General features: G+C 62.3%; 1 protein-coding gene across 1 annotated transcript in view; it reads left to right on the top strand.

The window, feature by feature from the left end:
- Nucleotides 1-14,577, top strand: part of SKI (SKI proto-oncogene) — a 68,104-nt gene that overhangs the window by 50,257 nt on the left and 3,270 nt on the right. The window contains 5 exon segments of the mRNA XM_045803465.2: nt 10,953-11,075; nt 11,158-11,273; nt 11,911-12,173; nt 12,273-12,574; nt 13,606-13,836. Of these exon segments, the coding sequence (XP_045659421.1) occupies nt 10,953-11,075; nt 11,158-11,273; nt 11,911-12,173; nt 12,273-12,574; nt 13,606-13,836 (1,035 nt within the window).

Raw genomic sequence — 14,577 nt, 5'->3', positions numbered from 1 at the left:
GTCCTGCCTGCCCCAGTTCTAAACCTGCAACGACTTTCTAACCTGGACGTATCACTTAGTGGTTGAACTCTGTTAAAATCTGCCAAACCATGAGAAAGAATTGCTTTTTAATTTAGTCTCTAAGTTAGGAAATAGATGCATGTATTCAGACCCTAGATGTGGTTTTCTTATGACATCTCTACCTGTTAAAAGTGCTCACTTGTGCTCAGACACAATGTTGCTGATTTGTGAGAACTCCTCCCACTTGCCTTTCCTAGGCCTCAGTCTGAGGGGCACAGGCTGGTTCTCACTGTGGAGAGTCCCTGAGGTTGGGAGGGGGGGTGGAGGCTGCTTTGTCTTCTGAGTGGTTCATAAAACAGTGGTGGGGCCATAGATGATGCCAGAGTGGGTTCTGCCAAACATGCTGCCCCCAGGTGCCAGGCCCAGGGATCTGGGTCTTCAGGAACCCAGGGTCAGGGGACAGACGACGGAGTGTCCGAGCATGGGTACTGGTGGGAGAGGGGAGGGGCCTGGATGTTGACCCGATGGCTTGAGAGTAGGGATCTCAGGTTGGTGCAGGGGGCACGGGCACGTTTGCCCAGGCCCGACACTGTGTGAGGTGCTGGTCTCAGGTAGCACCGTCTGCCCCCATCTCTGACCTGACGCCAGCTAACTGTTGCCCACCGCCCAAGACACCGGATCACAGGACTTTGGGAGGTGGGGGCCAGGCGGGCTTCAGGAACCAAGGGATGCCCTCCTGCCCTGAGCCCCTGTGTTTGCATACAGCCACCCCCCGCCAGCCTTGGCCAGGGCCACGTCGTCATCCTGGAATTGCCCTGGCTGCCCAGCTGGGCACTGAGGCCTCGCCCAGAGCTGACATAGGATGCCTGTCCCTTGCCTGGCACGGAGTGGCTTCTAGGAGCCCGTGTCCCTGCGTCTCCCCCGAGCCAGCGGCTTTTCACACTCTCCTCCCTTTCCGAGGGCTGTCTGCACTCCTGGTGGCTCGGTCCCCCCACCCCCACGCTGCTGGCCGGGGTCTTGGCGCCAGGTTCTGGCTCAGCGGGAGCAGGCCGGGGTCTGTGCCAGGCCAGGCCCCGCCCATCATGGAGTCCTTGCCACCACTCACCCCGCAGCTTAGACCAGGGCATCTTGTGGTCCAGGATGGGGCCAGACCGCAACATTCCCTAACCTTTGACAGGGATGCTCCTTTCCTTAAGGGTTTTGTGTGTGAAACCTGACTCTCCGAGGGAGCCCCATGGTATTTGGTGGTGGCGCTAAAGAACCCACTAGTCCGCGTGTCCCACCGAGACAGGCCGCTTGGTGGCTCAGGTACCCGCCAGCGTCCTGCCGGAGACAGCTGTGGACTGCTCGGGCAGCTCGCTGTCCTGATTTTATAACTTTGCTTTCAAATAATTATGGCATAATTAGCCTCTCATAATTGGAGAAACTGGAGGAAGTGGGTATGGGCCTATCATCACAGGTCAGTGGTTTTAAAAACACGTAAGAGCGTCTCCAGTACCGTGTCGTGACCGTGACTGTAATCCCGTGTGCCGGAACGGCTTTGTAACGGTTCCTGCATGAGCGGGTAGGCGAGCCTACCAGAAGCCGTCCTATCGCTGTTTCACTGTCAGCACCGTGAACTGTTATACCTGTAAATATGTGCGAATTTATTTTTCACACCATCTTTTCGTTTTTGACATCGGTGTTAGTGACATGGGCCACATCCCCCGTGTTTCTGTCGTCTGTACGAGACAACGTTGGTGTGGGTACTGAGGGGCAGTTCGTCTCGTGGACGGACCGTGCAAACTACCGTAGGGACGAGCACAGTCCTGCAAATGCATTTTCTCTTCCTTTTGATTTTCTTCGTAACACGTTGTTTTCTGTCGCTTTATTGTGAGAATACAGTGTACGTAACACACAGGACATGGAGCACGTGTGTCGATCGACTGCCTGTGTGACTGGTGTGGCCTCTGGTCAGCAGTGGCTCTTAGTCACTGGGGAGCCCACTGCGTGGGGATCAAGTGGCCCCACCCCTGTGTTGTTCAGGGGACAATGTACAGGTGTTTGGGTCGCTCTTCTCGGTCCTCCCAGGTCTGGCCTGAGGAGCGGCCTCCCTTCCCGGACGGCGGCGCGCCCTCCAGCCCCTCCCTCCCACGGTGGCACCTCACCTCGCGGTTGTGGGATTCTTGGTCTGTCTGATGACAGCCACCCTGGTGGGTGTGAAGCGGTCTCTCACTGTGGTTTTGACGTGCGTTTCCCTGCTGTTGGGGGGGGCGGCCTCCTCGGGTCTGGTCCCTGAGCAGACGTCCGGTCCGCACGTTGTTTCCACGTTCTTGGTGGCATCCTTTGAAGCACAGGAAGGTCTTGACTTTGATGAGTTCCCACTTTGCTCCTTTACCTTTTGCTCCTTGTGCTTCGCCATCCTCTTGGCAGTGTGGGCTGTCGGGGAGGCCGGGGTGGCGGCAGCGTCCGTGGTTCCGCAGGAAACCCGCGGGCGCCCATGGCCCCAACCCCGCAGACACCGAGTGTTCGAGTTTTCTCTGTGATGGGAGAAAGAAGCACTTGTTGGTAGAGAAGGCGCCCACAAGCACTTTTCGCCTTGACAGGCCTGAGGGGGCCTCCTCCCCGCGGGAATGCTGGTTCTCGGGGTCCGGGCGGCCCCCACTTGGAAAGCATGGCGAGCACACGGGAGAACCACACACGAGGCTTGGGCCGTCTCCCTTCAAGGAGCCACTCCTCAGCCATGCAGGAAACAAGCCAGTGATGGGAGCAGCACTAGGGTAGGGGCTCAGAGAGGGGCCAGACCGGCGGCAGGATCTCTGGCCACACTCGGCCACGTTTGCCTGGGACTCGTGGCCCTCGGGAGGGTCAGCACGGGCTGTGGCCCTCACAGTGGCCGTTCTTTCCATTTGAAGAACTCGGTTGTGTGGGTGATCGCACTACATGGGCAGCACTGGTCCCCAGGGATGCCATCCCTGCGGGGTTGTCGTCACGGCCTCCTGGAGGAGGTCGCTAGTGTGCATAGGCGGCCAGTGGCCTCACTCCCAGACCCCAGCCTCTGCAGGACACGTAGGTGCCGTGTCCTCATGTCAGCCTTGCCACTTTGCAGAAATCTTTCCCCTGGAATCAGAACAGCCTCGGATGTTTGATGGGACGCTCTCCCCAGCTCCTGGCACGGAACCGCCTCGACTGCCTGGCTTACTGCGCCGACGAGCGAGCTTCGGGGCTGTGCCGACGGGCGGCTGCTCGCAGGTCGGGGCTGAGGCCGGCGGAGGGCACAGCGGGCCCTTGGAAGGCCGTGAGCTGGCAGGAGCGGGAGTGGAGGCGTGCGGCCCAGGATAGGGGGTGCAGGGCAGGTGTGTCCTGCAGGAGAGCGCATCCACCCAGCTGGCTATGAACTTCCCAGGGCGGGGGGTCCCTTCGCACACTCGTGAAGTTGGAACGTGGCCCCTCAGGTTCAACCCTGGGAGCTTGTCCCGGCCCTGCTCTGTGCTGTTTGCTCGTCCAGGAGGGAGGCCGGCTCCGTGGAGGGGCTGACGGGCATCTCAGCTGGAGACGACTGTGCTGCCGGCTGGGGCCCTGCAGCACACCCTGGCTTTGTGCAGACGCTCGGTTTTGCGGGGGCTGACGCCGAGTGCTATCCTTTTGTCAAGCCGACAACTCGCGGTGCGGGCCGTGTTCCGCAGCGCCTTGCTGAGTTGCTCTGGTGCGGAAAGTGGTGGCGGCCTTGCTCCAGCCTTCCTCCATGTGCCCTGGTTGGGTTAGGTATCGCTTTCACTCCTGGGCCGGGACATGGCGTCTCTGAGGTGGCCATGGCAGTGGCCTGGGCAGAGGTGTGGGACGTCTGTTGGCCTGGCAGCCACTTTGCCAGTGCTCTGTCATTGGACTCCCACGCTGTGCCTCATTACCAGTGAGACTGTTCAAGGTCTGGGCGGTCAGTCTCAGGGTCAGGCTGCCTGAGGGCAGGCACCAGGGTCTCAGGAATGGACTTATGCTCGTTCTGATCTTCTCTAGACCCACCCACTGAAGGGGGCCCTTTATTTGCTGATAAATAAGAAAGCAAGAAGGGGAGTCCCCGCTGACCTCCAAGCTGCCTTTTCCACCATCTGGCTGCAGCCTCCTTGGTGTCTAGGCCTTGTTCGGGGACCCCATCCCCTTTCTGGGGACCCTCGGCCACCTCCCTGCAGAGTCCTGCCCACCGGTGCCATGGGTCTTCGTGGGAGGGTGCTCACAGGTCTGGGGCCCGCCCCAGGACCAGCACCGCTGGCTGGCTTGGAACCGGGATGCTCCACCTTTGAGGCTGGGCCTCAGAACCCGGGTTTAGGTGCTGCTGCTCTGTCTGGGGCCCAGGTGGCCTCCCCCAACCAAAACACACCGCTGGGAACATGACTGCGGCCTTCCAGGGCTCCTGGGGGCCCCTCAACCCTCCTCTGTGGGGTGATAGACTGGGGGATTCCTCTAGCACCAGCCAGCTGCTCTCTTGGACCAAGGCACGCCGCTGACCCGGCTCTTGTAGGAGTTGCTTGAGTCTCCTGAAACGAAGAGGATGTGAAGACAAAGTGGGGGAGTCCAGCCCCTCCTCCTCATGCCACGCCCCTCAGACTCTGCATCTGCGCTCATTCCCGAGCTTGATGACCGTGACTTCCGCTGGTGTGGCTAAAGCTGCCTGCTCGGCGCTAGGACCCCTCGGGGTCGCTGGGTGGTGTGGAGCCTGGTGTCTGGCAGTGTTTCGTTCTGGTTTTGGGTGTACAAACCCTCTCGGTAAAGTTTGACTCAAACTCCTGTGTCTGGAAGGTTCAAAGCAGGGACCGTCAGCACCAAGTTGGCTGTGAGAGGGAAAGGGGCTTTGGTCTAGGACGTGTTGTTTGGGTTCTCATTAGTAATTAATTAGTAATTAGGCGTTAACAGCCGGGTGGATGAGCGGTGTGCAGAGCACGAGGCTAAGCCCAGCAGCTGCACACTGCCCAGAGTGACTGTCCCTGCCCTGACTGCCTTGGCTGTCCCCGTGGAGGATGCGTATAGTCCAAGGCCCCGCATAGCCCCAGGATCTGCCTGACGTCTGAGGGATTCCCGTGCTCCTGAGCCCTGGGGAGCCCCTCCTGGATCTGGGGCGTGGGTCCTTTGTCCTCCTTGGACCCTTTGCAAAGGTCTGGCTCACAGTGAGTTTGGGGGTCCTGGGAGGGTAGGGATTCTGCTCTTCGTCCCACCTGTGGCTTCGAAATTATCCTGATCCCTGAGGAATTGACCAGGATTCAGCCCCAGACCACCCGCACATCTTCCTGATGTTTTCTGCCCTGGCGTGTGGCTGAGGCCTGTGACTCTGTCCTCATCAGCTTGTGCTGGGGTGGCCAGTGCTACCCACCTGCTCAGCCTTCCTGTCCCCGGCCTGGGGGCCTGCCTAGACCTGGCTGTTGCTTCTTGAGCGCACACCCTGGAGAGGCTTTCTCGCCCCAGGGGCTGTGTCTGACCCTCACCTGGGGCTGGTGCTGCTGGGGGAGGCAGATTGCTGCTGCTGAGCCCCTCCCTGGTCCCCAGCCCTGGCCTAGCTGCCGCAGGTTCAGGAACCCGGGAGTCTGCTCCTCTGTTGGGATGCCCCTCAGTTTTGCCAGCCTTCGATGGGGATCCGGAGCTCTGGGCCCTCGGACGTACACACAGTGCTGGGCTGCAGTGAGGACACTGGTCTTCTGCCCGGGCCGCACTCCCCCGTCAGCACCCAGGCATCTTGCTGGGTGGACGTGCTCACCTGTTCCTCCAGCTGCGGTGCCCAGCACTGTTGGGCCACAGGGGACCTCGGTGGCAGTTGATATCAGCCCCGCTGTGTGGTGCCTGGGGCAGCATGTGTCCCTGGCCTTAGTCCACGGGGCCAGAGTGGGTGGAGCACCTTAGTGTAGTAAGAAAACAAAACCAACGCAGTCCCCATCTGCTCTGGGGGTGGGGAGGGCTGCTACTCACTGTGCCCGGTTGTACGTGCGCTCCCGGGTGCTCGTGACCTTTGTGGCTGTGAGCAGCCTGCACAACTGAGCTCTGAGTGTGCGCTTCGTGGTGGTGAGGCCTGATGCTGGCCTGGCGCCATGTGCCAAGGGTGTCCAGACAGGGCACGGGAGAGAAGGACCTAGTGGGGGACGTCTCAGAGAAGGGTGGGGGCGCCCAGGCGACACCTCAGCTCGGGAAGCCGGAGCTGTGCTGAAGCTGCTGGTTTGCTTTGGGACGCTGGCTCCTCTGGCGAAGCTGGTGCCCCACGGGCAGACCAGGGTCACCGCTTCTGGTCTGTAAGCCTCTGTAGCCCCAGTTCTAATGACAGGCAGAGTTTCGGGCCGTCACGTTCAGATCCTCAGCCTAAGGCCCACATGTCCCCCAAGTGCACATGGATGAAGTCTGGGGTCCGTGGACCTGGGTGGGGAAGGTGACTTTATTCCCATCGACTTAAGTGACCTCTTCCTCCCAGGGGTCAGCCGCTCAGGGTGGCGCCCGTCCCTTCCGTGTGAGCTTGGTGTTGGATACAGCATGGCTGCAGGACACAGCCCCGTCAACGCTGGCTCCGTGTTCATACGGTGCCTGGCACGTCTGTGCTCATGAGGTGCTGGCGGACGGCGTAGACTGGCCTGGCCTCGCTCTCCTGGACTTGTGCTCTCCGTTCTGTCCTCGTTGCTGGGGCTGCTGGGTGTCCTTCCTCTGGGCTGTCCGGGCTCGCGGTGCGTGGCTGTGTGTCCAGCTGGCCTCTGACTCTGCCTGGTAGTTGGATGGGAGCTGCCCTCTTCACCGCTGGTGTCACCCCAGAACCGGGTACCTCCACGCAGAAGTCAGGGTGTGTGCTCGGGCCTCCAGCCAGTGCCATCACCCAGCATCTGGAACGTCTTTTCCCCATGTCTGGTTTTTCTTTCTCTTTGAAGATGTCCGGGTGGGGCACAGGGAGCCGTGCATGAGAGGTGGCAGGACAGGCCCTGGGCGCCTCTCCTGGGTTCATCCCAGGGCAGTCTGAGCAGGCGGAGTGGCGATAAGCTCATTCCCCCAAGAAAACGGAGTACTACCAGTGCCATCTCTCCCAGGAGTCCATTGCATCTAGGGATTCCCAGATGCCAGGTCAGGGCCCCACACCCAGCCTGCTGTCCTGCTGCTGGAATGTGGGGTTCTCAGCAGAGTGTGGGGGAGGGGACTCAGAAATCCAAGGTAAGCTGCTGGTCTTGGAGCCCAGAGCCCTCCTTCCTCCCTGCCCTGCTTCTGGGCCTTGGCTTAGGCCATCGCTCTGTGCGTTTGGGGCTCAGGCACGGAATGAAATAACGGCCTTTGTGAACACGAGGCCCTGGGGCTTATGCCAGAAGCCGCCCCGGCTCCTGGTGGCTGCTGACCCTCTTGTCTACCCTGCTCTTCCTGCGCTGCTCTTAGGTTGACCGTGGCCCCAGCAGCCACTCTGACCCCACTCCACTTGTATCTGATGTAGCCTCGGACCTGATGGACCCCCGTGGCCCAGCTCAACAGAAAGGTCACATAGTGAAGTCACTCCTGAGTCATACCCCCAAATCCTTGCAAACCTACAGAGGCCTCTGGGCAGCGTGCGCAAAACCCCATCGTGAGGTGTCCTCTCCTCCTTTGTGGGGAACACACACGGCTGCTGGAGAGCCCTGGGTGGGCGCCCGCACGGTCTTCAGCCAGCTCCTGTTTTTTCTTTTTTTTAAAACATCCTTTATTTTTAAAAATTGTGAATGTAGACAACATGAAAGTTACCATTTTAAGCGTTTTAAGTATACAGTTCAGTAGCATTAAGCGCGTTCACAGATTTGTGCAGCCTTCACTTCCATCCGTCCATTGTTTTCATCTCGTAACTGAAACTCTATACCCATTAAACAGTAGCTTCCCATTCCCACCTGCCTTCAGCTCCTGGATGAACCACAATTTTTTTTTAAATTTAAATTCAGTTAATTCACATATAGCGTATTTTAGTTTCAGAGGTAGAGGTCAGTGACTCCTCAGTTGCTAACAACACCCCGTGCTCATCGCATCACGTGCCCTCCTTAATGCCCGTCACCAGCCACCCCATCCCCCGCCCCCTCCCTTCCAGCTACCCTCAGTGTGTTCCTAGAGTTAAGAGTCTCTTGGGGTGTCTCCCCCTCTGATATTGTCTGGTTTTATTTTTCCTTCCCTTCCTCTATGATCCTCTGTTTTGTTTCTCATATTCCACGTGTGCGTGAACTCCTAGGGTAATCGTCTTCCTCTGACTTATTTCACTGCGTCTAACACTCTCTGGTTCCATCCACGTCGTTGCAAACGGCAGGGTTTCATTCTTCCTGGCGGCTGAGTAGTCGTCCGTTGTGTGTTTACACCGCATCTTCTCTGCCCCTTCGTCTGCCGATGGGTATCCAGGCTCCTCGCGCAGGGTGGCGATGGTGGACATGTGCGGCCCGCTCCTCTGCGGAGCGGCTGCTGCCCGGCAGGCAGGGGTGTCCCGAGGCCGTGCGTGTCCCGCGCTGTGCCGTGCGCAGAGTGGCCCATGCTGCTGCCTTTGTGCGGGGCGGCGCTCCCTCTGCCTAGAGCCCGTGGGTGAGCGTCGGTGGGCTTGCAGCCCGAGGCTCGGGGCGGGCGCAGGAGGCCCGGCCGCCACCCCGGCCTTGTTGCGTCGGCTGTGTTCTAGGCCCAGAAGCCTGCTCCCTCCTTGAGGGTTGTGGGCCCCCAGGACCTGGCTTGGAGGCCTTGAGAAGGGTCAGAAACCAGAAGTGACTGTCGTTACCTGCTTGCTGACCTCTTGCAGAATGGGGATGCCGTGGGCTGTCACTGGGCCTCAAGTGGGCCCTGCTAGGGACACTGGCCTTCCAGGCCTGGAGAAGCACGTCCTTCCAGGGCCTTAGATCGCTCTCGGGTGAGAGGGAGCAGCAGCCCTCCCTCAGGGCCCCGTGTCCATGTCCTGGTGAGGCCCTTTCCTGCTGCTCTCACTTTCATAGAAGGTCCTGCTCATGGGGTTTTTCCTGCTGCAGGAATCTCAGAGGAGTTACTCCAGCTCCCTGAAGACACGTCCCCATTTTAGGGTTGACAAGCTTGGGGGTGGGTGGGGTGGGGGAGGCCCAGGCCCTTTCTCCAGAGCTCACGGGCTTGGTTTAGTGCTCCATGCTTGCAGGCCAGGTCCCTGACTGGGAGTCTGCCCCTGCCCCCCTCACCCCTTGCCACACGATGGGGCTCTGGCCCATGGGCGCGGGGCGCCGCTAGCCAGCCACCCTGCGTGGGGGGGCGGCCCTACAGCCTGAGTCGTGCGGTGCCCCCCAGGAGTCTCCCTGCGGCTTTTCAGAACCTGCAGGAGCCGCTGCCAGGCCTGTGGCTTTTCTCTTGGTGAGAACTCAGCTTGTTTCCTCTCCTCCCTGCTTCCGATCCGCTCAGACAGGAAGCTCCACCCTTGCTGGCGTAACCGCCCCCGCCCCGCCGCCCGCTCGCAGGCCGCAGGAGGCGTCCAGGCCGCGCAGGCAGACATCACCGGGACTCGTTCCCCCAAAAAGCACCAACAAACGGTCTTTCTTTCCTGAATGATTGTTTCATGTCTGAGCAGACCGTCCACAGTCGTCTGTGGGTTCCCCTCTGATGCGCCTCCCCGGAGCTGGGCGTGGACCTCGGAGCGGCGCGGCGGGGCTCCGGGCCCTGGGGCAGCTGTTTCTGTGTGAGGACAAAGGCCAGTGCGTCCCTGCACAGGGTCTGAGGTCCTCGTATTTCCTCCCTGGGGCCTGAGGGCTGCCTACGTCCCAGAGTCGTCCTCGCCCCTGCGTGTTTGTTCCCAGAGAGGGGCTGACACGAGGTGGGGTGGGGGCCCCGTGAACACGCGTGCACATATGAACGTGTGCTGGCCTTGGTCGGGCCCTCTGTCCAGGGTCCGGTCTGTCCCGTGTCTCTGAAATTTTGTGATGACAGCCCTGGTAAGTGGGTCACCTGCGTTGACCACTTGCCTCCCTGCCCTCTTCCCCCTTCCTGGGAAGCCCGTTTCCCCTCAAGGGGCCATGTCCGTGACACAGTATTTTCTCCAAGTGTTCCCAGAGGTGGGAGGAGCCTTTCTTCCCTACCCCCGTTAGTGGTCTCCCCTCCAAGGCTTCCCAGAGCACTCCCCACATCTGTTCCCTCATGAGAGCAGGCCAGGGCAGTGACGGGGCATCGTCCTCTCGGCCCCTGGCCGTATGTGGGTGATTGCGTGTGGCCTGTGTGTGGCCCCCAGCACACCTGCCCTCGGGGGGGGGGGCACTGTCCCTCTTCCACAGACGGTTCCGTTTTCTCCGGAAGAGACCCCGTCTCCCTCGGGACCTGCGCCATCGGGCTGGAGGAGTTTGTTCTCCTGATGCCGGTTCTGCAGGCCCCTCTGGCCACAGTGTCTCACAGACACAGCTTGGGGCCCTGGGAGGCTGGGGGCAGCTTCGTGAACATTCTCCAGCAGCAAGGCGCGAGGGGAACACGAGCGTGGCCTTTGTCATGTGGTTCCGTGCACTTGGTGTGAAGGGTCGTCTCTTTTTTGGAGAAAGCCTTTCTCCTGGGGTCTTGCCAGAAGGCCTCTCTGGCCGACAGCAAGTTGTCAGTTCTCCTTGGTGAAACCCGGAACTCTGGGGACCTGGGTGAACCCCCCGATGGAGGGCCCCACACTTGGCCAATGAGCCTGCCCGCTGGGCCGCCCCTTTCCCGTCCTGGCATGACCACGGCCGGGAGGCCGGAGTCCGCAGGTCCCCTTGGCCATTTCGGCAGCAAGTCCGCAGTGCACAGACAGGGCAGTGGCGGGGGCCGTCCCCTGGAGTCCCTGCCCGGAGCTCGGCCTGGGCCTTCTGCAGCTGTGGGATGACGTCCCGGCGTGGCAGCCCCACGGAGTGCCCCGGGGCACTGGCTTGTCCCGCCCTGGGGTCGGGGTCTGCGCGTCACCGTACAGGTCTTGTGCACGTTTGAGTCTGCTGGCTGGGAGACCCTGCCCAGAGCGCACGTGCCACTGGAGTCGCCAGTGACAACTCTTGTGTCTCTCACAGGTCTCCTCCGAGCCCCCGGCCTCCATCCGGAAAACAGATGACGCCCCCTCCCAACTCCCCACGTCTTCTGAGAAGGACAAACAGTCTGGCTGGCTGCGGACCCTGGCCAGCTCCTCCAGCAAGGTTGTGCGGGGGGCAGGGGGGAAGGCGGCCGCGGTGGGGCTCCGTGCTCGCCTCTCAAACCCAGTACCTCTTCTTCCTGCAGAGCCTTGGCTGCGTTCACCCTCGCCAGCGCCTCTCCGCTTTCCGACCCTGGTCCCCCGCGGTGTCTACGAGTGACAAAGAGCTCTCCCCGCACCTCCCGGCCCTGATTCGAGACAGGTGAGTGCCTGCCCTGCTGGCAGCCGGTGGTCAACCCAGGCGTAGGAATGTGGGGGCTGGGCTTGGATTCTGCCACCTGGGTGTCCATAATCATCTGCTGGGTGAGACTTTTCTTTTACGGAGTTGCCTAGAGTCTTTCTCAAAGGGGACACGATCCAGGAGAGGCTGTCACTCTGCGTGTCTCAGGACAAGCTTCCCCGAGTCCTCTGGGTGCTCCTTTGGCGGCCTGAGTGCACAGCGACACGGGCTCGGTGCGGGCACGCTGAAGTGCCTGGAGTCTGCAGGCCCGGAATTCTGTGTTCGTTCCTGCCCACAAGCTGTGCCGGCCCAGAGGCGCTCTGCTCTCACTGCCTCCACATGGGGCCTCGTGGCAGTGGAAGCAGTTAGTGAGGCAGGCGGCAGGCAGTCACGACAGCGCTGGCCCTTCTGACAGCGTCCGGGTGGGCACATCTGGAACCTCCTTGCCGAGCCCTCCATTGTGTGCCCCGTGCTCCAGCTTCCCTGGGGCTGCTGCCTTGCGTCTCCTCCTTCACACCTGCCAGGGAGCAGGTCCCGCGAGGAGCTCTCACCGTGGGAGGGGAGGACTCGGGGTGGGGGGGCAGACGCCTGTGGCCCCAACGGCCCCCGTGCCCTGCAGCTTTTACTCCTACAAGAGCTTCGAGACGGGTGTGGCCCCCAACGTGGCCCTGGCACCGCCGGCCCAGCAGAAGGTTGTGAGCAGCTCGCCATGTGCCACCGTTGTCTCCCGGGCCCCCGAGCCTCTGGCCACCTGCCTCCAGCCACGGAAGCGGAAGCTGACCGTGGACACCCCCGGAGCCCCGGAGACGCCGGCCCCTGTGGCCGCCCCAGAGGATGACAAGGACTCGGAGGCCGAGGTGGAAGTGGAGAGCAGGGAAGAATGTACGTGTGAGTCGGGGTCTTCGGCTGCCCAGGGCACGGTGCCGCACGGCTGCACACGGGGCGCCCTGGTAACGTCCGCCTCCGTCTGTGTTTCCGCAGTCACCTCCTCCCTGTCCTCGCTCTCCTCCCCGTCCCTTACCTCATCCAGCTCCGCCAAGGACCTGAGCTCCCCGGGCGTGCACGCCCCGCCCGCCGCGCCCACCGCCCCTGAGGCTGCGGCCCCTGCCGACACGGCGAGCGGCGGCCTGGAGGCAGAGTTGGAGCACCTGCGGCAGGCCCTGGAGGGCGGCCTGGACACCAAGGAAGCCAAAGAGAAGTTCCTGCACGAGGTGGTGAAGATGCGCGTGAAGCAGGAGGAGAAGCTGAGTGCCGCCCTGCAGGCCAAGCGCAGCCTCCACCAGGTGAGGCCGCCGCGCCACCCCCCGGCTCGCACTGCCCCTCACGGGGCTGGCCTGTCCCTCGGGGGACAGCCCGGACGGTTGCACGCTGAGTGCCAGAGTGGGTCCTTGGTGTGTGCAGGAGGCGGCTGTGAGGGTCCCTTTTCCCCCTCGGGGCTGTCGGAGGTGGAACCAGCAGGTTTCTCTGCAGGAGTGTGCGTGCACATGAGCTTCTAGCTCATTCCACAGAGGTGACTGCTTCCTTTTGAAGAGGGGGCTAGAGGCCTGAAGGTGTCTGGGCCCCGCCTGCATCCGCCTCCCACCTCAGTAGGGGGCAGACTGCAGGGCCACTCCCCAGGTCCTCAGGCTGTGGAGTGTCCTCCACGCCACTTTTCCTCACAGGTGGGGGTGGCCCAGAGTTCACAGCACCAGGGAGGGCGGGGCCGTCACCCTGGGGCTCCGCGGCCTTGCCGAGGCCCGCTCGGTGGTGTCGGCTGAGGTCACACCTCTGCGGCCGGCGGCTTCGCATGCGGGCTCCTAGCACAGCATAGCTGTGCCTTCCCGGGAGCCCCACGATTTCAGTTGTCTCCCCGAAGTCTGTGTCAAGCCCTTGCTTAGAACGCCCTCTCCCTGGTTCCGGGTGGAGGTGTGATTTGACACGTGCACACTCGCGAGCGTGTCTGGGGTGGGGGCGCCGTGGCTGAGGACGGCGGAGGTGCTGAGGAGGGCGGCCTGCGGGCCTGAGCCAGCGCCCTGCCTCGACGACGTCCCGTGGGCTCTCCAAGCCCAGCTGAAGCTTGAGCGCTGCAGCCGCCGCCTCAGACTGTAGTCCGGACAGCGCTGGGCCGTGGGACCCTGTGGGAACGGGTTGGGGTGTCCAGGAAGGCAGGTAGCATGTGCGGGCTGGGGGGCAGCCCTGTGTGGAGGCGCCTTGGGAGTGGCGGGCGGGTGGGCAGGGGCCCGGGCAGCGGGGTGACTTGCCCCCTGACCCCCTGGAAGGGAGCATGGGCCGGATGGTGACCCCGGCCTGGTGAGTGTGCTGCCTGCCCTCCCAGGAGCTGGAGTTTCTGCGTGTGGCCAAGAAGGAGAAGCTGCGGGAAGCCACAGAGGCCAAGCGCAACCTGCGGAAGGAGATCGAGCGCCTCCGGGCCGAGAACGAGAAGAAGATGAGAGAGGCCAACGAGTCCCGGCTGCGCCTGAAGCGGGAGCTGGAGCAGGCGCGCCAGGTGCGGGTGTGTGACAAGGGCTGCGAGGCCGGCCGCTTGCGCGCCAAGTACTCGGCCCAGGTACAGGCGGGCGCTTCGTGGAGGGCAGGGTGGGAAATGGAGGCCTGTGCGGCCCAGTGCCGGGCCCGTCAGGGAGGCCACGGAGCACCGCCTCCGGACTCAAATGTGTGGCGGGTCCTAGGTCTGTGCGGGAAGTGGCAGGTGCTGTGTTGGCATCTCCGGGTCCTTTCGCACCTCTCTGGGTCCACCGCAAGCTTGGGGGGACCGTGGGGACCCAGCAGGCTGACTTGAGCACGGAACACTCTCCTGTCCTTCTGGGAGGCTGTCCTCTAGCCAGTCAGGGCCACCATGCGGGAGTTCTGTGCGGCTGTGTCCCTCCTGGCCGAGCGCTCCCTTGGTTTTGCTTGAGGAGCCAGCCCTCAGCCAGCCCCGGGGCTTCAGAGGAGCCCCCAGGTAGCCCCAGGCTCTCCTGTCCTGGGGCCGGGGCTGCAGCCTGCCCACCGCATGCACTTACGAAAGTCTCAGCACATCGTGATTGGCCATGCTGCCCAGCCAGAGTCCTGGGACAAGGGGGCAGATAACCGCAGCCCCTCCTCCTGGCCGTGCTGGTGCTTTGAGGGAAACTGGGGCCTCAGGAGGTCAAGAGGGTACCCCAGGCCACCGCCCTTGGGGTTTGGGTAGTTCCCACCGGTCCGGGACTCTGCGTGCCGTGTCTGGACTCGGGTCGTACTGCTGTCCCAGGGGCTCTCCCAGGCCCCGGTTGCTGCTTCCCTCACAGGCATGCGTCTCCAGCGCGGGCAG

The sequence above is a fragment of the Ursus americanus genome, chromosome 33, assembly GCF_024610735.1.
Source record: "Ursus americanus isolate L20-20 chromosome 33, mUrsAme1.1.p, whole genome shotgun sequence".
Lineage (NCBI taxonomy): Eukaryota > Metazoa > Chordata > Mammalia > Carnivora > Ursidae > Ursus > Ursus americanus.
This window is presented reverse-complemented; position numbering and strand designations above follow the sequence as displayed.